We start from the raw sequence: 23218 nt of genomic DNA, 5'->3' as shown, positions 1-23218 counted from the left end.
TGCAAACTGATACAGCCACCATAGAGAACAGTATGGAGCTTCCTTAAAAAACTAGAAATAAAGTTACCATGAGTGAGTGAAAGTTGCTCAGTCGTGTGCAACTCTTTGTAACCCCATGGACTATACACCCCATGGAATTCTCCAGGCCAGAATACTGGAGTGGATAGCCGTTCCCTTCTCCAGGGGGTCTTCCCAGCCCAGGGATCAAACCCAGGTCTCCCATATTGCAGGTGGATTCTTTACCAGCAGAGCCACAAGGGAAGCCCAAAGTTACCATATGACCCAGCAATCTCACTACTGGGCTTATACCCTGAGGAAACCAGAACTGAAAAAGACGTATATACCTCAATGTTTATTGCAGCACAATTTACAATACCTAGGACATGGAAACAACCTAGATGTCCAACCATAGATGAATGGATAATGAAGTTGTGGTACATACACACAATGGAATATTACTCAGCTATAAAAAGGAACACATTTGAGTCTGTTCTAGTGAGGTGGATGAACCTAGAGCCTATTATACAGAGTGAAATAAGTTAGAAAGAGAAAGACAAATATCATACATTAACACATATATATGGAATCTAGAAAGATAGTAATGATGGTCCTACTTGCAGGGCAGCAAAGGAAACACAGACATTTTGGACACAGTAAGGGAAGGAGAGTGTGAGATGATATGAGAGAATAGCACTGAAACATATACCATATGTAAAACAGAGAGCCAGTGGGAGTTCAATGTATGATGCAGGGAAACCAAAGCTAGTGCTCTGTGACAACCTTGGGGAGGGAGGTGGTAGTGGGGGGGTTCAAGAGGGAAGGGGCCATATGTATGCATGCATGCAAAGTCACTTCAGTTGTGTCCGACTCTTTGCAACCCTATGGACTGTGGCCCGCCAGGCTCCTCTGTCCATGGAGATTCTCCAGGCAAGAATACTGGAGTGGGTTGCCATGCCCTCCCTCCTCCAGGGCATCTTCCTGACTCAGGGATTGAACCCACATCTCTTATGTCTCCTGCATTGGCAGGTGAGTTCTTTACCACTAGTGCCACTTGGAAAGCCCTATGCCGATTCATGTTGATGTATGGCAGAAACCATCACAATATTGCAAAGTAATTATCCTCTATTTTAAAAAATACATAAAATATTAAAAATTTTCTTTAGCACAACTCAAAGGAACTGGAAGTAACAGGAAGAAAACATGGTAGCCTGAGAAAGATACAGATGTGTATCATTCACTTTGGCTCTGTAAATACCTTACTTTGTATAACTGACATCTTTTCAGTGGGGTATTCTTGGGAGATTATGACTGGCAGATAATGAAGTTTATTTTTAAATAATCTTGCATATGGCCAAAAGGACAGCATGAAAATAGTCCTAGCACTTCTTATGTTAAAGATTTGAGTAATACTTTTGAGGATTTTATGTCATTTTAAAATTAGTTTTGTGAATTATGGGATATCAAGATGTTGATTTTTAATCTTTACATTTTTACTGCAAAGTTGATCCTCTGTTCAGATACTGAAGGACACTGGCATTTGCTAAAGTATTAATAAATATTATGATTTCAACCACTATCATTTTTTTATTATTTCCACCTGTTAGTGAACTACAGTTGCAGAAGAAAACCTCTGAGAAGGAAAACTGGGAGCTGGCACCTCATACTTGGGAAGGAGGAAACATATGAAGAACTATTTGAAAGCCTATAACAAAGGAAAGTAGCCATATTGACCATACAGTGTTTCAAGGGTGGGTACAGGCATAAGGTAGATACTTTGTTAAGTCTCATCTTAATCAAGAAAATCCTCTATTTCAAAATCCTGGACAGAAAAAAATCTTCCAGAATGCAAGGACTGTTTTCCTCTGCTATAGTAGTGACTTTGACAGGTATTCATGGAAAAATGTGAAAAGGTAGCAGAAAACAGCTGGCATGTGACTGGGAATAAGGCTGAAGCAGGATCAGGAGTAGCCCTCCTGCTGCCAACTGGCAGTGTGAGGACTGAATGTGTCACTTTTCTCATATTAACCCCCAAAATGAAGCTGCCAACATGGTGTGCACACTGGTGAACACAGCCAGACACTCCGTGAAAGATACTCCTTTTAACTCCTGTTTAATTTTAGTCAGATATTAAATATTTATAAACTTTTAACACAAAACAAGTACATGCAAAGTTACAAATATAAAAAATATAAGCACATGCGTATTTCAAATATCACTCTGGATTCTTATACAAAACTATTCAGTGCACACTGTAAGGCTAAGGACAACACAGAAGAGTTTCCTTTAAGTATTCAGTATTGGGTTGGCCAAAATGTGCCTTTGGTGTTTAAATAAAAATAAAAGACACATTTTTCATTTTCACTAAGAACTTTACCAAACAACATAGTCACTCTTTTGTTACACTACCTTCTGCCATTTTTCAGGCAACGTCATAATTCTGTGTTCACAAAACTTTTTATCTTTTTGAGCAAAGAAATTTTCCAGATGCACTTTACAATCTTCCAGGGAATGGAAATTTTTTCCATTATAATTTTGTAGACTGAAATAAATGGAAAAAAATCCAAAGATGCAATGTCTGAATACAACAGATGAATCAGAACCTCCCAGCCATGCTGGGTTATCAAAGAAATATGTAGTCTTGTGTTATCCTGATTGAAGATTGTTTTCTATTGACTAATTCTGGATGCTTTTCATTGAGTGCTGCTTTCAGTTGGTCTAATTAGGAGCAGTGTTTTCCAGAAGAATCCATAATAGAGGATTACTTTCCAATCCCACCATACACATATCTTCTTTAGAGGAAGACTGGCCTTTGGTGGTGGTGGTTCATTTTGCTCACCCTACAATTTCTTCCATTCTACGTTATTGTATCATACCCACTGTTAATCAAAATCTGTTTTTAAAAACAAAGTGTTTTCATTCATTTCAGTAGAGAACTGCATGCGCAAATATGGTCAAGGTTGTGTTTTGTTTTGTTTTTTTTTTGCTTAACTTATGTGGAACTCAAACATCAAAGTGATTAACATAACTGAGATGGTGCAAATGGTTTTCAAGGTTCTATTTGGATATTTTGAGTATGTCAGCTATCTCCCGCGTGGTATAACATTGATTATTCTCAATATCTCAATTTGATCACTATCAACTTCAACTGGTATATCCAACTGTGGAGCATCGTCCAATAAGAAATCTCCAGCACAAACTTCACAAACTACTTTGACAAGCTTGATCAGTTGCAGCCCCTTCTCCATACACTGCACAAATACATTTTCGCATTTTGGTTATCTTTCTTGAAATAATACAGCATGATATGCTGAAAATTTTGCTTCTTTTCTTCCATCTTCAATAGTAAGATGGCTATACAAAAATTTACCAATTTTGATGTTTTTTTTTTAAATGCATGCTGATACGAGAGCTGTCACATACAATCTAACAAAATTGTTTCGAATGAAGATAAAGACAAGTGCTACTAGAGCCATCTTACAGAAAAAAAACCTAATGAACCTTTTAGCCGACCCAGCATTTATTGTCCTTATTGTTCAGTAGCTCAAGTCTTGTCTCACTCTTTGCAACCCCATGCTTAGACTGTACCCTGCCAGGCTCCTCTGTCCATTGGATTTTCCTGGCAAGAATACTGGAGTGGGTTGCCATTTCTTCCTCTAGGGGATTTACCTGACCTAGGGATTAAACCCACATCTCCTTAGTACCTTACAAAAAGTACCTTACAAAAACAGGTAATGCATTAGGTACCTAGTTCAGATGTTAATTGCTCTAACAGAAATTTTTAAGTTTGTCATATGCAATATATGTTTTTACATAGGATACCACAAAGTGCAAGCCAGTAAAAACAGTACAGAATAGTGTCTATCTGCTAGGTGACAGTATTGAACAATTCAGGAAATAATTTTACCTTCTTAAATAATAGTAATGGAATTTCTTTTTCCACTCTGAATGGATCAGATTTCTATCATCTCTAATTTAAGATATTTCTTTAAATGCCTCCCTTTTGATTCAAAAGTCAATTTTACAGAAACCAAGGACCTAATTTTGTTTTTTGACAATTATAAGACAGCAATAAAGAAATGCACATATTTCATGTACACTATTCTCTTCATCACATAACCTATATATGCTGTTATACTCTTACCAGTCCAACACTAGCACTGGTTCAGGAAAAGATTCAATCAAATGAATATGGAGTTTTTATATCTGCATTCTCTATGTTAAAATCTGGGTTCACCTCAATTCAGTCACTCAATCGTGTCCGACTCTGTGACACCATGGACTGCAGGACGCCAGGTCTCCCTGTCCATCACCAACTCCTGGAGTTTACTTAAGCTCGTGTCCATTGAGTCCATGATGCCATCTAGCCATCTCATCCTCTGTCGCCCCCTTCTCCTCCTGCCTTCAGTCTTTCCTAGCATCCCTCCTGCCTTCAGTTCTTCCCATCAGATGGCCAAAGTATTGGAGTTTCAGCTTCAGCATCAGTCCTTCCAATGAATATTCAGGACTGATCTCCTTGCAGTCCAAGGGACTCTCAAGAGTTTTCTCCAACACTATAGTTCAAAAGCATCAACTCTTCAGCACTCAGCTTTCTTTACAGTCCAACTCTCACATCCCTAAGCAATGTCAAAATCATCCTGGGTTCCAGATAAACAACAGATTTGCTCTCAGTGTCTAGAAGGTAGTTTAATTAAGGTACCTTAATTATCTATACTTTATGTTACTAAAGAAAGGAATATCACTTGAAGGTGCTTTAAACATACAAAATGGAAGGCTGCCACCAAGGGCACCTCTTCCATATGTTGGAATTTTTTAGTCTCAGAAGCCTTTCGTATTATGTTCATTACTTGTGAAAATGTCCTCTGCCCATAAGTCAAAGGTTGCATGAATATCCATTCTTGATGCAATAGATGGCTGTGTTACCTGCAAATGTAACCTGCAAAATGCAGAATATCCTTTATAGTTCTCTGCAGACACAGGACACATGCTCTCAACAGGGTGGACCCTGGGTCTATGAACTAAGGATTTCCGGTTTTGTTTTTTTGAATGAATATTATGTGGCCTCCTTCCAGACTTGGCAGAAATGCTATTCCCAAAGGGAAATGTAGTCAGGCGTTCTTGAAACAAATGAGAAAATTGCTACAAAATCACTGCTAAGATGGGACATTAGAATACTGAGCTAATGGGACTTGAATAAACAGCATCTCATGTCTGCTTGTCATTTCCCAGTGCTGTAAGCGCCAAGGGTATTAGCATACAGGTAACAAGAGAGAAGCAAGAAATGAGACACCACCACTACAGGGGTGCAGGTAGACACTCCCTCCCCCAACCTGGCAAAGATTAAGAAGATAATGAAAACAGGAAGGTTGCCCCTATCCTACTATGAGAAAAATGAGGAAAGAGATGAGGAGGATCACAGGAGGGGGAGAAAAGAGGATCACACTTGCCCCCCTTTGGTAATAAGCCTGGGATTCTCTCTGGTACTGGGTGATGCACATTTGCTCCACCACTCGCTCCATTATCTTGATGTCAGTTTCGGTGAAGTTCTCCCCCTTGGTGGTGGTGGTGACTGTGTGTTGCTTGACTGTGATGTTGACACAGTCATGCACAAAGTTGTTCTGGTTACTATACTGATCCACTGGTCTGTAGTACACTTGGTTGGGGTAACGGTACATGTTTTCACGATAGTAACGGTCCTCATAGTCATTGCCAAAATGTATAAGAGGCCTACTCATGGCACTTCCCAGCATGTAGCCACCAAGGCCCCCTACCACTGCTCCAGCTGCAGCAGCTCCTGCCACATGCTTCATGTTGGTTTTTGGCTTACTGGGCTTGTTCCACTGACTGTGGCTACCACCTTGACCCCAGCCTCCACCACCATGTGGCTGTCCCCAGCCACCACCATGGGGCTGACCCCAGCCACCTCCATGAGGTTGGCCCCAGCCACCTCCATGGGGCTGACCCCAGCCACCCCCTCCCTGAGGTGGATAGCGGTTGCCTCCAGGACTGCCCTGTCCCGGGTATCGGCTCCCCCCAGTGTTCCATCCTCCGCCAGGTTTTGGTCGCTTCTTGCAGAGGCCCACGTCACTCCACATGGCCACAAAGAGAACCAGGATCCAACTGCCTATGTGGCTTTTCACCATGATGACTTCTCTGCAAAATAAAGAGGGTGTCAGCATCATATGCCCACGTAAAAATCACTTAAAGTCTGCAGCATAATGAATGACTGCATAGCAGTGGCATCAGCTATAAACATTCTAGGTCATAAATGTTCTTCACATTCCATACATCTCATGAAAGTAATTATAGGTAAAGCAGTAACACAACTCTTTCTCCTCTAAGGACAAAGTTGACCTTAAAATAATTCCTGGCTCATTTCCTAGTAACTTGATAAATATAGAATGCCAGCAACATTGCTTATGATAAAAATAACCTCTGATTGGTACACTATATCATAAATTGGAAGAAACTATAAATATCTGGTAGGTTTACCAAACTTTGAACTTCTTTAAAGTAGTGATTCTTGCAACTGGGCTTGTTCTTGTGAGGACCCTAGAAGCTCTGCCTATTGGGTTGTTATAAGGGATATTAGTTCCTGGAACCTTCTGAACCCTGGCATGGACCCTATGGAAGTGATTCTAATGTCCAGTTGGAAGACCCCAAGGTAGGTGCTGAGATCATTAAATAATTTTCTGAATAGCTGGTTCATGTCCTCTTTCCTCATGTGGGAATGTGAGCAGGGAATGAGTCTCTTTGTTTGCTGCTATCTTCTTAGCGGGCCAGGGCAGAGCCTGGCACAGGGAAGGTACACAATAGATATCTGTTAAATGAAGGAATTAACATCTTCTGAACATATAAATGCCAACAAGAATTTTCTCAAAGGAATTCTCAATACAATAATTTTTGGAAACAGGAAACGGGCAAGATTTTGCAAACGTACCTATAAAGTAATTTCTCTTTCTATAGACAGACAATGGGGCTATTCAAAATGGGGTAAGAAAGGCTGTGTTCATAATATCTGCAGTCACTCACTCACTGAATGAGTCTTAGTTCAGCATTTAATAGTTCATGAGTGACTTATTTTCTCTTAATTTTTCGTGCAAAAAACACATATCTTACATATAATGCAAGCACAGTTTGGGAACAAAGTACCCTGCATGATAACCTATGAACCGTTGTGAATGTACATTCATCAGATTATAGATGAATGAATTGAAGATTCAGATCTTTCAGAATGAATATCTCACTTACCTTGGGTGGTTCCAGGGGCAGAGATTAAAGACGCACAGTAGAATGATCATTAAGCACTTTCTACTGTACCCCACATCAAACCACATGTTCCAAAATACCATTTGCCACAAAACCAAAAATGGCATATGTTATAACGCTGACATTAGTCATCCTCAGCACTGGGACATCTTCAAATAAAAGTGGCACCAAATATTATAAAATTATTTTTCATGACCTTCAGAACTAAAGACTAACTTGGATAATATTCAGAGGAAGGATGACTAAACAATGAATTAACATCCCCTTTATGTTTTTACTAACATTATTGAAATGCCTGGGTATAAATAAAAATACATTTGAAAGTTATAAGGCCGGTTAAACTGCTCAGAATATGTCTACTAGAATTTTTGGAGTCTGTTTTGGGTAAGGGCCAGAGGGACAGGGTCCTGGGATATGCCAAATGGCCTCATTCTTGCACCTGGTCTTTTGCAGGCCTGCTTCCCTGATCTACTCTCCATTTGCGTATGGGGTTCAGCTCTTGGCTTCCATGCTGCTCACAATTCTGCTCAAACACCTCAGGGAACTGAACATGAGAACTTTCTGGAAGGCTTGGTGTTTGATATGGAAGATGAAAGACTAGAAGAATTGAGGTGGCACCCAGATTTCTGGACAGAAAGACAGAAAGTGGAGCAAGACCACAGGAAGACAAATGAAGAGTGTCGCTTTGACAATGCCATTATCAAGCTACACATGGGATAAGAGATACCAGTGAGTCTGGTAAGCTTGGTGAGTCTGGAGCTGAGGAACGACCATGGACTGGAGATACAGGCAACAGGACATAAGGCCATGGGCATATGTTGCTGATCACTACTTTAAAACTGAATATTAGAATAAAGCTGGATAATCATAAACTATATTAAGACAAAGTCATTTTAAAATCAGTTGAGAATACAAAAGCAACAACATTTAATTATGAAAATCATAAAAAATTTTTTGAAGTAGAGAATCATTTCTAAGAATAAGAAGAACTCAAAACTTAATGAGACCTTGGGGAATTTTCTTTCTGTTTGTGATAAAATAAGGAAGATCTTATATTATTTAATCCAAAATCTCTCACTGTACAAATTATGCTACAAAGATTAGCAAATTTAAGAAACATATCTGTGATTATAGTAAAATTGCTAGGAATGCACATTAGGTTTCTGAATGCCTGGCTGTGTTATGATACTTCATATAAGATGTTATCAGAGAATAGTCAGGTTGCTGCACATCAAGATATTAAGTATTTGATAACAGTCAATACCTATCTTTATTTTGGGGGCTCCAAAATCACTGCAGATGGTGACTGCAGCCATGAAATTAAAAGATGCTTACTCCTTGGAACCTAGATTTTGAACTGTTATTATGTTGGAGAAGACTCTTGAGAGTCCCTTGGACTGCAGGGAGATCCAACCAGTCCATCCGAAAGGAGATCAAGTCCTGGGTGTTCATTGGAAGGACTGATGCTGAAGCTGAAACTCCAATGCTTTGGCCACCTGATGCAAAGAAATCATGGGAAAAGACCCTGATGCTGGGAAAGATTGAGGGCAGGAGAAGGGGATGACAGAGGATGAGATGACTAGATGGCATCACCGACTCAATGGACATGATGAGTTTGAGTAAACTCTGGGAGTTGGTGATGGACAGGGAAGCCTGGCATGCTGCAGTCCATGGGGGTTGCAAAGAGTGGGACACAACAGAGCGACTGAACTGAACTAAATACCTATCACTAAGAAAAATACTCTTAGCAGACTAGGAACAGGAGGAAACCTGCTTAACTTAATAAAGATTATATAACAGAAATGGTAAACATAATTAATAGATAATTTTTGAATGCAGTCCCTTTATGATCAGAAACAAAACAAGGACGTCCCCTGTCACAGGACTGGAGATCCTTCCAGTGCCATTATTGTTATTTTAGTTGCTAAGTTGTGTCCGACTCTTTTGTGACCCCATGGACTGTAGCTCTCCAGGCTCCTCTGTCCATTAGATTTCCCAGGCAAGAACACTGGAGTGGGTGGCCATTTCCTTCTCCAAGGGATCTTCCTGACCTAGGAATCAAACCTGGATCTCCTCATTGATAGGTGGATTCTTTAACACTGAGCCACTTGGGAAGCCCTTTTCCAATGCCATATGCAAGGACAAAGACTGGTACAATAACTGTAAGGAAAGAGCTCCAGCTTTCATTATTTGGAATTAATGTGATCATATACATAGAAAATTCCACACACTTGGCAGAGGTAACTGGAGACTCAACTAGAGTTCAGCAAGGCTATGGATTGGTTTATAAAAATCAACAGCATTTCTCTATACCAGCAATAACTGACTAGAAAAAAATTAATAGATAAGATAGTAATAATTTCAACCCATACTGTAAAGTGGGCTTTCCTGATAGCTCAGTTGGTAAAGAAACCACCTACAACGCAGGAAACCCCAGTTTGATTCCTGGGTCAGGAAGATTGACTGAAGAAGGGATAAGCTACCCACTCCAGTATTCTTGGGCTTCCCTTGTGGCTCACCTGGTAAAGAATTTGCCTGCAATGTGGGAGACCTGGGTTTGATCCCTGGGTTGGGAAGATGCCCTGGCGGAAGGAAAGGCTACCCACTCCAGTATTCTGGCCTAGAGAATTCCATGGGCTGTACGGTCCATGGTGTCACAAAGAGTCAGATACAACTTTCACTATCATACTGTAAAGTATCTAGGATTGACTTATCTCAAAAGAAAGTAAGACTCGGGGAAAAAGAAATTGAACACTACTAAAGAACACAGAAGATGATCTGTAAACATGGAAAGGTCTTGGTTGGAACCACCTAGTATTATAAAGATGTCAATTTCCTACAAATGAACTTATAATATGAATAATAATGACAATAAAAATTCTAGCTGGATTTTTTTTTAGGAATTCAAAGAAGGATGAAGAAATGTCCACAAATAACAAACTCAACCTTAAAAAGGAAATGAGGTGAGAACCTACTGTTCAGTTCAGTTCAGTCGCTCAGTCGTGTCCGACTCTTTGTGACCTCATGAATTGCAGCACGCCAGGCCTCCCTGCCCATCAACAACTCCTGGAGTTCACTCAGACTCACGTCCACTGAGTCAGTGATGCCATCCAGCCATCTCATCCTCTGTCGTCCCCTTCTCCTCCTGCCCCCAATCCCTCCCAGCATCAGAGTCTTTTCCAATGAGTCAACTCTTCCCATGAGGTGGCCAAAGTACTGGAGTTTCAGCTTTAGCATCATTTCTTCCAAAGAAATTCCAGGGCTGATCTCCTTCAGAATGGACTGGTTGGATCTCCTTGCAGTCCAAGGGACTCTCAGGAGTCTTCTCCAATACCACAGTTCAAAACCTACTGTTATCAAACATTAAATCCTAGTATAAAGTCATAGTAATAAATATGGTAACAACCTAGAAATGAACATATAGATCAAAGGAAGCAGAATAACAAGTTCAGAGATAAAGCCACATACATTGACTTTAGTACAAACTGGATAAATGATAAATTGACAAAACAAACCAATGAGAAAGGGAAGTTTATTTAGCAGAGACTTCTGGGAAACTGAAGGAAAATAATAACTGGACCTTAATGTCACATGCAAAAGCAGGCTCTAAATGGATTAGAGACCTAACTGTGAAAGTTAAAAGTTTTATGAATTAAAAAACTGTGTGGGGATTCCTAGAGATGTTTTGCAAGACTTATGGCCCAAGACTCATTGCCTCTCCCTCTCTATTCTGCCTTTTTACTTTATTTCCTCACTTCCCCTCATTTCTGTTCTGTAAAGAACCTGGCATCCAGAACCCAAGAAGATGGTTATTTTAAGATGTTAGTCTGCCATCTTCTCGGTCAGCCAGCTTACTGAATAAAGTCACATTCTTTCCTTCAACATCTCATCTCTGATTCACTGGCCTGTTGTTCACTCAGTAGAGCAAGTCTGGATTTGGTAACAAATTTTACTTGCTGCTTGTGTTTAGCCAGCTCCATTAGGGAATGTTAGGGCAAGGCTCTAGAAGCTGCTGGGACCATTTGTGCTGAGGATCTCTCCTTCAAGATTCCCTGAAGTGCCATCAGTGGCCCCAGGGCCTGGCAGTTGAAGCAAGGAATCAACAAATGTCTACAAGTCAACAGACCCAATTTCATAGCATTAGTTTTCTTCATTCGATAGCTGGCTCATTTGTTTGTGGTTTTGTGTGCCCTTTTCTATTACGAGTTGACAAACTTGATTTTGTAGGGTAAGTTGCTCTGGTGTGCACACTGAGAACATATTCCCCTCTAAATTTGGGCTTTTTCTTCACAGGACAAGCCGATTTGGTTGGGGTACTCTGTTGGAGATGGGAATTGTTGTTGGGCTCTACCTGAGTTGTAACCAGTTTATTGGGGAACTAGTTCTTTTGGGGGTAAGCCTACCCTAGTTGTGTGCTTGTTTTGGGCTATGTCATTTCAGTCATGTCCTACTCTTCGTGACCTCATGAACTGCAGCCTGTCAGTCTCCTCTGACCATGGGATTCTCCAGGCAAGAATAATAGAGTATACTGGAGTATAAGAATACTGGAGTATATCAAGGGCATGGCAGTATTCTTGCCTGGAGAATCCCATGGACAGAGGAGCCTGGTGGGACACAGTCCAAAGAGCTGCAAAGAGTCAGACACAACTGAAGCGGCTTAGCATGCATGCCTCCAGAGGAAGGGCACAAAACAAGCACACAGTTGGGATTAGTTCATTTGTTTTGTAGGGTAAATTTATTTACCTGAGCTGGAAACTGGTTCATCTATGTATTAGTACTGGAATTTGTGTCATTTATGTTGGAATTCACTTATTTTTTTGTGTGTTTTGGCACTATGAAACTTATAAAAATGGGAAATATTTCATCTATCCTGAAGAAAAGCTTTGGGGGACATATATTAGATATGCTAAGATCAGAAGAGCAATGGGCCTGAATGGCTCACAATTACACGCTCTTGCAATTAGAAGTGTTTTGCAAAGGAGAGGAACACTCTGATAATAAATGAAGAGGCTTGGGGACTCCCTTGGACTTGAGGCATCTGAGTCTAATTTCCCTACAGGAGCCCTGGGTAACTTTGACAGTAGAGAGCTTCAGCTTCAGCTTGGGGAGCACCCCCTGTGAAGGAAAACTCCATTTATAAAGCATTTTGGACAAAGGTCACAGGTCTAATGAAACTGGGAAGTCATGTTAATGTGACTCTCTAGCTGGCTAGATTTTGTTTTATTCTGGATACTTTGGTAACACACAGACATCTGATACTAATTGCTTGAGCTATTAAGGAGAAGTACTTCCTTTAAGGTCTTCACCCTCCTCACACTCGCTCATTCCTTTCTCCTCAAACCCTCTGCAAATAGACTAATAGCTATGGAACTCTAGCTAGGGTTATTCTCTGGAGTGTTCTGAAGGCCTAATAGCCTACTGTGCCCCAGTAGCTGCCTCCCAAGCAGGTCAGGGCTCTCCTTTCCTCCTTCTCCCTTAGGCTGAGTACCAGGCCAATTAATATTGTGAGGGCGTGGGTCAGGCACTTAAAAGCCATTAAGGTGCCTGTCTCTTGAAGTCTCTTGTGACAGGATAAGTGGGTAACAGAATGGACCACACTATTATAGCATCTGACTCTGAAGGAGGAAATAAACAGAACAGGCTCCATCTTGAAAGCAGGACCCATGTTGGGCTGGACTGCGGACTTTGAGCTATATGCCCAGTATCTATGGAAATGATATACTAACTGGAAAACCAGACCCACCCCTCCCCACCCAGATGGAAGAGTCCCAGGGCTCATATCTGGACTCTCAGTAGCCTAAAAGAATACCCTAATTATCTGCATAACTATTAACTGCATATTCTATTATGAATAGAATCATAAATTCTATTATGCTTATTGGGGTATGACCACAGGCCTATTGATAATTGTCCACTGTTAACTATCTAGGCTTAAGGCATATGAATCACAGGTTAACTTTGATTGTATCTTTCTTTTCTTTGTTGTTCAGACTAGTTTCAAGGAATTTGGGGAGGTGGGTTTGAGCACGTACACTTAGGATATATAAGATTTTCACAAAAACTGGTCAGAGTCCTTGGCTAAGAGGAGACTCTGCCTTGGGCCCGCCGGTGTAATAAACTGTACTCCACTATCTGCATTGTCCTTCTGAGTGAGTTTGTTTCCCAGAACTTGTGGCTACAACAATTCCAGCAAGACAACTTCTGTGCACTGTGAAGCACACACTGGTTCAAGCAAAATAGTGACCCATTCCCCCTGGCTACAATCTTCCTGGTAGGACTATGAGACGGATTCCTCAGCCTGTCTTTCTTATCTTCACCTCTTTCCCCCCTCAGTCTGGACTGATTTACAGGAGCCTAAATTGTTGCCTCTGTGTCTTCCCAATAGCTAAGCTAAATGAGGAAAGATAAAACTTTCCAACATAGGTAAATGGGCATGTCAATCCTTCAGTATCATTCAAAAAAAACCCCCACGAAACTGTGTTTTACAAACGTAGTCTTTACAGTACCAGAAGTGTGGTTCCAAAAATAATCCAAATCCCATCAAAACTTTTACTACTCCCCAGACCTTCCCTGGTTATCTTAAGAGGCCTGTAAGTATTAAACAAAGGGGAAACAAAGTCATTTTAGGAAAAACTTGCCTGTATCTCTGAGATGCAAATATCTTTGAGATGCAAATGTCTTCTCAGGAACCCTCATTATGCTGTCTTTTTAAAATGCAAATTTTAGAGGAGGTAAAGTAATTTAGAAGTTGGGTTGGCCAAGATAATTAGAATTCCTAAGTGCTTTTTCTGCAAATATTTAGCTATCTAGCCAAGTGAGTTTGACTTTTTTCCATCTATGAGAAATCCAATTTTAATTCAACCTCATATGTAAACTGATGGTTTTTTACATTGCCTGACTCAGGACTGCAATCTTGAAATAAGAATTGAGGCCTCTCTGTTTGTATGTATCTTTGTCTTTGGATAACATTTGCTGCAGTTGATTTGTAAAAGAGCTCTATTTAATTGGTTTAAATAAAAGTAAGTGCTTACAAACCAAACAATTCTAAATACAATTAAGCTAAATGAGCTCCAGGTTCACGTGAACTGGGAAATATCTAATATTAAATTATATTTGTATCTATGGTTGTTTGTTGATACAATTTGTCAGCAAGGAAAGGGACTTGATGTGAAGAAACTTTTAAGGAAAGAAAATGCAAATGAAGATAAGAGCTTTGAGTGAACTTTCAGAAATAATTATATTTTAGGATATCTCCAGATATTCAACAACTTGAAAGTTAAAATTGTGCTAAAATAAATTAATTGATGGAAAGTTCATGAAACATGGACCCTGAAAAAGTAGTTTTGTACATGATCAGGACTAAGTTTGAAACAAATTTAATTGAATAAATGAATCTTGAAAGTAACTTGGTACAAAATAAATTTGGCTTTCTTCTCTTTTGATAATAGATTATAAGTATTTCTACCTTTTAAATAATCTGTTCTATATTTGCCTTTGAAATCATTCATTGTCATTTTGGCTAAGTAAATATTGTTTCACAGTGACCTATGATCCTGTTGTGTTTTAAAACGTTTTTTCTTAATGCTCTTTTGACAAGACTTCCCAAATCAAATTACAATAAAGTTCCTTTGATCTTTAGCTAACTTTGGGGTGCCTCAAAGGGCCCCTGAGACACACCAAAGGGAGATATTAAACTAATTAGATTCACTTGGTATGTTAAACTACATGGCAAGTGTTATCCAATGAATAATAAATCTTAAATTATATGATAAATGATACCAATATGCTAGAGATTATATGGGGTTCTTAAAAATGTGATATGTCCTGGTAGAATATTATCAGTCATAATTCTAGTTCTATTGCCTGAAACTGTTGTATGTCACAGCAGTAACCAGGTTACTTTGTCAACTGCATCATAATCAGATTTAAAGTGCCTTCTTAAGTCTTTTGTCATTATACAGTTATGGTTTCACTTTGTTGCCTCTTAAAAATGCCTCCTCTTTAAGATTTATAAAAAGGACTTTCGGATAAATCCAAGTTTCTGAATTTTAGACCGTAATGCTGAACTAGTAATACATTGAAAAATTCTAATGGGAAACTTGATGGCTTCATAAAGCTGTTAACAAAAAGGATTAGTTACATAGGACTGAGTGAACTGATAAACTGTTATAATTTTTATGGTTTCTATCTAAAAATAACTGGCTTAAATCTGTGTTTTCCAGGTGTAAGGAAAACTTCCTTAACCTCTGAGTTACAGTAATTTGGTAAATTATATCCTTTGTAAGCAAAGGTAAAACTTAAATCTTTTTCTATCTGGTTGATCCTCCCAGTAGCATATGCTTGTCTCAAAGATTAAGCTATGCCATGGCCAGTACAATGAAACTGAAGATAGCTCATTAAATCAGTTATGGCTCCTTTGGTCACTAGATTATTGCAACTGGACTACAACTAGTTATACTAATCATTGCTTTACTTTATTCTTCGTTTTTAAATTGTGTTTTGTATCTCCCTGTTGCACTATGTCATTATCAGTGTTACTAGCTGCATTACTTATATCCTGACTAATTTATACGATAGTTGTCTCTTGCAGTAACCAATGTATAACCAGCCCTCCAACAAAACTTCTACGGCTAAACATCTTGAGAAAATAGATCACATTTATAACATAAAATAATTATAATAGTGTGATTCTAGGTATGGGAAGAAGCAACAATGGAAAATGTCTCCTGGATGACAATTAGAATCCAGAGAATCTTTAATTATTCATGGGGGTCTAATCCAAAATTTAGCACCTGGAGTAGTACATCAAGAAGTTTTGCCTGATCTGGGATGAACCTCACAGCACCGTGAAGCAAAGTTTGACCATGAAATGTCTCCCAAATATTAGTCAAATTCCTGACCAAGAAGGGAAGACCTGAGAAATGGAATCAACAACTGAAGCCCTCTAATGTGAGTTGGTGAACCCCAAGTCAACTCAGGAAGGAGAAAACTCAGGAAAGAAAACTCAGGAAGGAGAATACCTGCCATCTAGCAGTCATCAGATTACACCACTCCCTATGGTGAACCTTGAGGAAACTTGAGAATACAGGATCACAGGCCCCAGACAGCTGAATTACATATCAAGGAAATAATAATGAGTCTTGACTCCTGCATCTTCCCATACACAGAAAAGTGCAAAATTTCTTAACTTGAGAAATCCTCCTGGGTCTGAAGTCCAATATTTCTAAGCTGACAAGTATAAAGTAGACACTTTCCAAGGAGGAACAAAAAGAAAACAAATCTCAATATTTGGAACACTGGTACCAAAGGCAGACACTCCCAGAAAGATTCAACTGACAAACATAAAGATCACTGTCCCCTTTTCCTACAAGATTGTCAAATGGACCTTGACAGTGGGGAACTGTTGCAGAGAAGAACCAATTCTGACTCCATGTTGGAACTGTTTCTTTGACTTGCTTTTTGTTGCTGCTGTTATTATAATCATATATAATGGCCTGCCTCAGAAAACCCAGTCCCTCTGCCTAACTGTTGGACTGAAGTGCCTTTGTTCAGCTCACAGGGAGATAATCTGACACTTCCCACCTGTGAATGGTTGCAGGAAAGAAGAGATTAACATATCCCTTCCACAGGCTGGCCATTTCTGGAGATGTCTTGCAAGACATGGGTCTTTTTTACTTGACTTCCACACCGCTTCTCCCTCTTTATTCTGCCTTTATTTCCTCATCTTCCTACCATCTCTGTTCTATAAAAGAACCTGGCATCTAGACACTGATATTTGTTTTGAGACATTAATCTATCATTTTCTCAGGCAGCCAGCTTTCCAAGTAGTCATATTCCTTGCCTCATTTAAAAAAAAAAAAAATGTGTGGGAGGGATTACCTTTCTATCCAATTATAAAAACTGACATTGAATCAATCATTAAATAAATTTTTATGGGACAGCTAGTATGCACCAGTTTTTAAATGGAAAACTTGACCTTATATCATAAAAGAAATGGAGAAAAAAGTTACTGTACAATAACTATTGATTACTTGAACAAATATTTATTACATGTCTTCTAATATTACTGTTCTGTGGCTGAGGACACAGTGGTAAGATATTTAGTTTGTGGGTTTGAGGACTACAGGGAGATAAGCGTCTGGAGCCTGAAACAGTGCGAAGCCATTCAAGTGGCTTAGGAGAATCACATCACAGATTTTTTTTTTCTTTTTTTTAAAAGTGCACCCTTACTGTTGTGTAAAGAGAAAATTTTGAGGGATAAGAATGGAAATGGTGAGACCATTTAGAAAATGATTAAAGGAAGATGGTGGTGTAATCTGGGACTGTGACAAAACAGCAAGGAGCTGTGAAAAATGGGATGTATTTTGTAGAAAAAAACAATTAAGCTGATAGAGTGGATGAGAGAGTGAGAGTTGACCAGGTTTGTGGCTTTTGGAACTAGGTAGATGGTGCTGACGCTACCTAATGAAAACGAGAAAACTGATGGAGGGCCAGGCTTGTGAGAAAAAAATAAAGTTATAGTTTGGATATATTAACTTTGCTACATCTATGAGCCATTCAAGTGAGAGCATCAGTTTTATGTAATTGTTATAAGAATCTGAAACTCTTACTCAGTAGAGATAAACATTTGGGCAGTTCACCTGAGACGTAGCATTAAGAGCCACAGGGAGTGAAGGGCTCACACTCTTAGCTACCCAACCTTCAGCAATATGGGTGCCAAAATCCAAAAGAAAATACCACCAAGTTGATTTTGATATTTTAGTGAAAGAATACACTGTGACCAATAAGGATTATTTTAGGAATACAAGAATGGCTCAAAATCATGAAATCAATTAACCTATTAGTAGGTTAGTAAGGAGAAAAAAAAGATTCTCTGATGTTGCAAAGTTTTCAATTAAAATCAAAGTTTTCACTTAAATTCAGGAATCAGTGCTTTCCTGACTTTTTAAGTTTAAGATGTTGAAAAAATTTCTATAGAACTAGAAGTAATACACAGCCCACACCCTATCTTAACATAAAGAGGAAAAGCATTCTCATGAATGAGATTAACAAGACAAGAATGTAAGTGATTGCTGCTATTTTAGACGGCTATGGAGAAAGCCAGATATGATTTTCTATCTGGAAAATACAGGACAATCATCCAAAAATGCCTTCAAATAAATGAATGAGCTTATTTATTAGGGTGGCAGTTTTTGAACTCAACATATAGAAAAGAGTGAATACTCAAACTAGTTGTAATTACTTAGAAGATTTAGTGTGAAAAAAAAATTCCACTCATTAATGGCAACAAAAAATTCAAACTAAGACTTAATCTAATGATAAATAGTAGAACTTAGACCAAAAAAGCTGGAAGACTGGAAAAAAAAGAAAGACAGGCAAGGTGTATGGTTGGGAAAATCAAGATTGAAGATTTTGAAAGATACCAATTCAACTCCAATTAATCATTAAGTCAATACAATTTCAGTCCTAATTCAAAGAGGATTTTAAAGAATATAGTGATACTCAAAATTAAGAAGACTGAAGAAATTACTGAACAGGAAGAAAATCTAGGGTACACTTGGCCTGCCAAGTATCAGAATGGATTGGAAAACTATAATAAATATGACCAAGTGGCATTAGTGAATAAGCACAATGGCAGAGCGATGGAACGAGAGAAGGAACAACAACAACAAAATCCATATATTGTCCCATTCATCTTATTCCCTTTTATACATGGGGATTGAGAATCAGAGCTGGTAGGAACCTATGTCCAGTGGTCATGTGCCAGGGGCCAAATTTTTGATACTCAAAATATGTTATACCCTTGAGACTTATTTAAATTGGAAACTGGCACCAAACAGTCCCTCTACCCATCCTTGCCCTGGGGAAATTTCCAATTTTTCATAAGCTAAGTGGAACTCATTTGTCATATTTTCATCTTTTGAGGTCACTGCCCTTATAAAGAGTCTAATGCAAGCTATACAAAAATTTACAAACCATTTTGAGGTGGAGGTTTTTCCAGTGACACTGAGGCCTAACCCTGGACTGAATAGGGCAAACGGTCCCCAGTCTGGTCCATCCTCAGAGTGATGTGAAGAGCTTTAAGAAAAGCAACACAGCTAGTGTCTACATCAGGCCAACAGCCTGGGAGTATCTAGTGATGGGATTTAGTAATCTATAATAAGGCTTCCAGGAAACTGCACTCCTAGCCAATCTTCTGAGCTTGTTCTCAGGAAGAAAACAATTAACATAATGTTTTGCATAAAAGGGAACACCTCCCTTGACGTGATCACACAATAGTAGAACAGCAATAAGCAGAACATGGTTAGGAGAGAAAGGATGAACAAACTGAGAAAAAATTCTCCCAACTGTAAGAACTGCTAAACATGCTATTCACTCAAAGATCATTTTGCTGTAGCCATCACAGCTTTAGACACAGTCAGGTTTTGAATGTTTCATATGTAGCAGTTCACAGTTGATAAACTGGTTGCCTTGGAAAAGGAAATAAGATCTAAAAAGGGAGAATGCAATAGGTAAGTTAAAACTACAGCTTAGAAAAACTGTTACCTCATAAAACCTTTTGTCTGTTGACAGTTACCTTCAGTGTTGATTCGGTGCAGGAATGTTAGGTTATTGCTTTTATTATACTATTTTTTAAATGGCTGCTTCTTACATAACTCAGAATGATTCTAGAGAAAGCTATGTCCCTTTCCCTGCAAAATCAAGATGATTTTACAAGAAAGAGTGATATAATAGGTGTGGGTTACATATATAGATCCCAGTGGCCTCCAAAGCAAGGATTTGTGATCCCAGACTTTCAGTCCCTTATCTTCTTGAAACAGTTGGGCACTTTCAACCATCACAAGACCAGAGAGATTCCGCAGGGTACCTACATCTGCTGTGATTCAGCTCAAGTTGGATCTGTGTCTCTGGGAAGACAGATGCTTCGGCTTGGTTGAAACTGTTCAGTTTTCAAATATATTCAGAAGTCCTTAAAAAAAAAAACAAAACTATAATTGATAAATCTAAGAATGGATTATTTAACAGAATAACAGTATACAAATTATTAAACCACTAATGAATCTACTCAAGGAAAAAAATATGATAGTATTTTTAAAAAAGAGATGACGCTGACTAAAAAAAAGCAGCAAACATGACACTGAACTCTCCTCCCATACACAGAAAACTGTGGGTCCATTTTTTATTCAGATTTTCCACATATGCATCCATGTCTGAGTAATCTTACTTTGACCTGTCAGTTTTTTCCTATATATCACAGAGAGGCTCTAAAATTATGCCACATGATGGTTACACAATGTTCCTTTCAGTTAAAGTGCTATGATTTTCTTAGCTGCTGCCCTGCTATTTTCTTAATACCTTTAGGTTGTCTCTGGACTGGATCTAATTTTAGATCATTCTGAGCTCTGTGGGTGAATGCAGCTTTTCTTCTTTCCTTATTTCTTCCATTGCAGGTAAGTTCCCAGGAGTGGGGTTTCAGGGTCATGGCTTAAAGGATCACCAGACCATTTTTCACAAATTTCATACAGATTCACAAATGTCCCCCAGTGCAGTGTGACTAGGGAAAGAATAAATGTATACATGCTAAAGGTCAGTTTTACACAGTTAATCTTGGCAAACTCCTGAAGTAGGTATAATTTCCTCTATTTTATGAATGGACAAAAGGACGATGACGAAATTAGGTCCCAAATTGTAAAATTAGCTGCAGAGCCATAGTTCTAACTCCAAAGCCTTGCCACCTCACATAAACGAACATGCAAATTTCTAGGTAATCTTCCAGTAGTGGTTGCTGTTACTGTTGTTTTTACTTGTAGTTGTAAAACGATAATCCAGACTTGCTTTGATTTGTATTTTATTCCATAAATGATTCTTCATTTCACCATTTATCTTTTTATAATCTTGATATTTTTCTTTCACAAGTATGAAAAATTTGCATCAGATACAAATCATATACACAACTCCGTTTTCTTTCCTTTTCTGGTTCTTTTTCATCGTTAGAGCGCCTCAGTGTCTCCGTAGGAAAACTGTTCCTTTTTATAGGTTAATTTTCAAATCTGAGAGAGCTGTTCATTTTCCAGAGGCCTGACATTTTATTCAATTTTCTGTTCTTATTTTTCTCTGACAACTTGTGAAAATTTTTAATCCTATTCTATGCGGAATCTTTTGCAAGGAAAGGTAACACTTCAAAGGTTCAGCATTCGGGAAACTGCTTAATAAACCGTGATTGCTCTTAAGTACAAGAAAATAACCCGGCCATGAGATAAGGATAACCATGATCAGGGAGGTGAAACTGCTTTGTTGTTAAGAATCTGGAGACGAGGAAACTGAAAAACAAGATGGTGAGGATCGTGGTCTTATGATTTTAAAAAATCTATTTGCTACATATGGTACCAAAAGAAAAGAGGGGGGGGAAAAACGAAAAAGAACAGCAAAAAACGGACTTCTCCTCGTTGTTTAATAATCAAACGTGTGAGAAAAAAACAACAACAAAAAAACGTGAAGGTGCCACCCTTACTGGCAGATGAGGGTGGTTCTCCAAGAGGCGCCTGATCCCCTCTCCTCAGTCTCCTGAGGGCCGAGTTCCCTCCTTCCGGAGCATCAGTCGAGACAGCGAAAATATCGCTTTGCTTTTGGGTCCACCACATCAGAGCTCCCAGGAAACAATGCTCCCGGTACCTGGATTTCTCTGGAGAGAGGGCCGGGTCGCCCATGACGCCCCGCGCCGAGGCTGAAGCCCAGGCCACGCACGCCCGCCCGAGCCGATCCCCAGGGGGCTGCCAGAGACCCACCCGCTGCGGCTACCCAGGTACCTCCCAGCCGCGTGATGGCAAGCAGGGCCGCCTCTCGGGAGGAGTTCGGCAGCAGCGGCTGGGGGCCCACGGACGCTCCGGCACTCCTCACAGCCGAGGTCGGGCCCCGTTGGGCGCCCGCTTCTTCCCCACCCCCCACCCCGAATTCCGCGTCTCCGCTGGGCTTCGGGAGGGCCCAGAGCCCGGGGCCTCTCCCTTGTTCTGATCTCCCCAGCGGTTCCTCGGACCTGCGGCCCCTCTACCGGTGCGATCCGCCCATCCCACTCCCGCAGTGGACGAGCGTGGGAGGGGGCTAGATTCCTACACACCACCCACATACTTCAGGAGGGGGACCAGCCAGCCGCGGCCCCCGCCCACATTCCGAGTAAATGGAGCTCTCCTAACCAGGAGGGCAAAACCGAGCGGTGGCTGGCAAAAACCAACGAGCACGCTAAACAGGCCCGACGTTCCCCGCGCCCGCCGGAAGCCCGCAGTCCTCCTCACGGTCAAGGTCTGCCTCCCAACCAGTCCGATCCGGCTGAGTGCCCTAGGGCCTCGGCCGCAAGGCCGGGGGCGGCCTCCGCTGGGGGTTTAAAGGACTACGTGGCTATTTACCTGCCTCTGCGAGAGAAGACGCTCTCAGCTCTGCGGCTGTCAGCAACTGGCAACTAGGGCTGGTGAGTCGCCGGGCGGAGGAGGAGGTGCGGGGGCGGGGCGGCGACGGCGCGCGCAGGCTCAGGCGCAGCCGCTGCCGGCGCCCGGGGTTTACCGGCAGACCCAGGAATCTAAGTCCCTGGGAAAAACGAGTTGAGACTAGCATAAACGCTAGCATCAACTAATACCGCCTCCCTGGCTCATCACTCCCTGAAATTGCTTGTTGACGATAAAAATCATCTTTAGAGGGAAAATCGGCCAAAGCCCCAGCTTCTCGTTACGTAATGGAGAAAATGAAAGATTAGGGAATGAGAAAGCAATTTCTGGAACTCTGGTAACCAGAAATTTCTGAAAAGGACAAAAATTCTACTACCCTGGATTAAGCCCAATGTTTGTGAATTTTCAGATTAAAATTTGAGGCCTAGAAAGGATATTAGCCATCACCTGCCGTCATTTACTCAGTTCCTGCTCATTATTTACAAAGTAAATGATTTAGATTATGATATTCTTAA

General features: G+C 40.1%; 1 protein-coding gene across 2 annotated transcripts; it reads right to left on the bottom strand.

Annotated features, from left to right (window-relative positions):
* On the bottom strand, positions 2095-22783 carry PRNP (prion protein). 2 transcript variants are annotated; one of them, XM_005688157.3, is made up of 3 exons: positions 22668-22783; positions 20139-20236; positions 2095-6150 (listed from the first exon to the last, which is right to left on the bottom strand). In XM_005688157.3, the coding sequence occupies exon 3, from the start codon at positions 6138-6140 to the stop codon at positions 5370-5372; it is 771 nt and encodes a 256-aa protein (XP_005688214.2). In that variant the 5' UTR covers positions 6141-6150; positions 20139-20236; positions 22668-22783; the 3' UTR covers positions 2095-5369.

Source organism: Capra hircus, chromosome 13 (assembly GCF_001704415.2).
Source record: "Capra hircus breed San Clemente chromosome 13, ASM170441v1, whole genome shotgun sequence".
NCBI lineage: Eukaryota > Metazoa > Chordata > Mammalia > Artiodactyla > Bovidae > Capra > Capra hircus.
The sequence above is the reverse complement of the archived record's forward strand: the minus strand, read 5'-3'. Positions and strand labels throughout refer to the sequence as shown.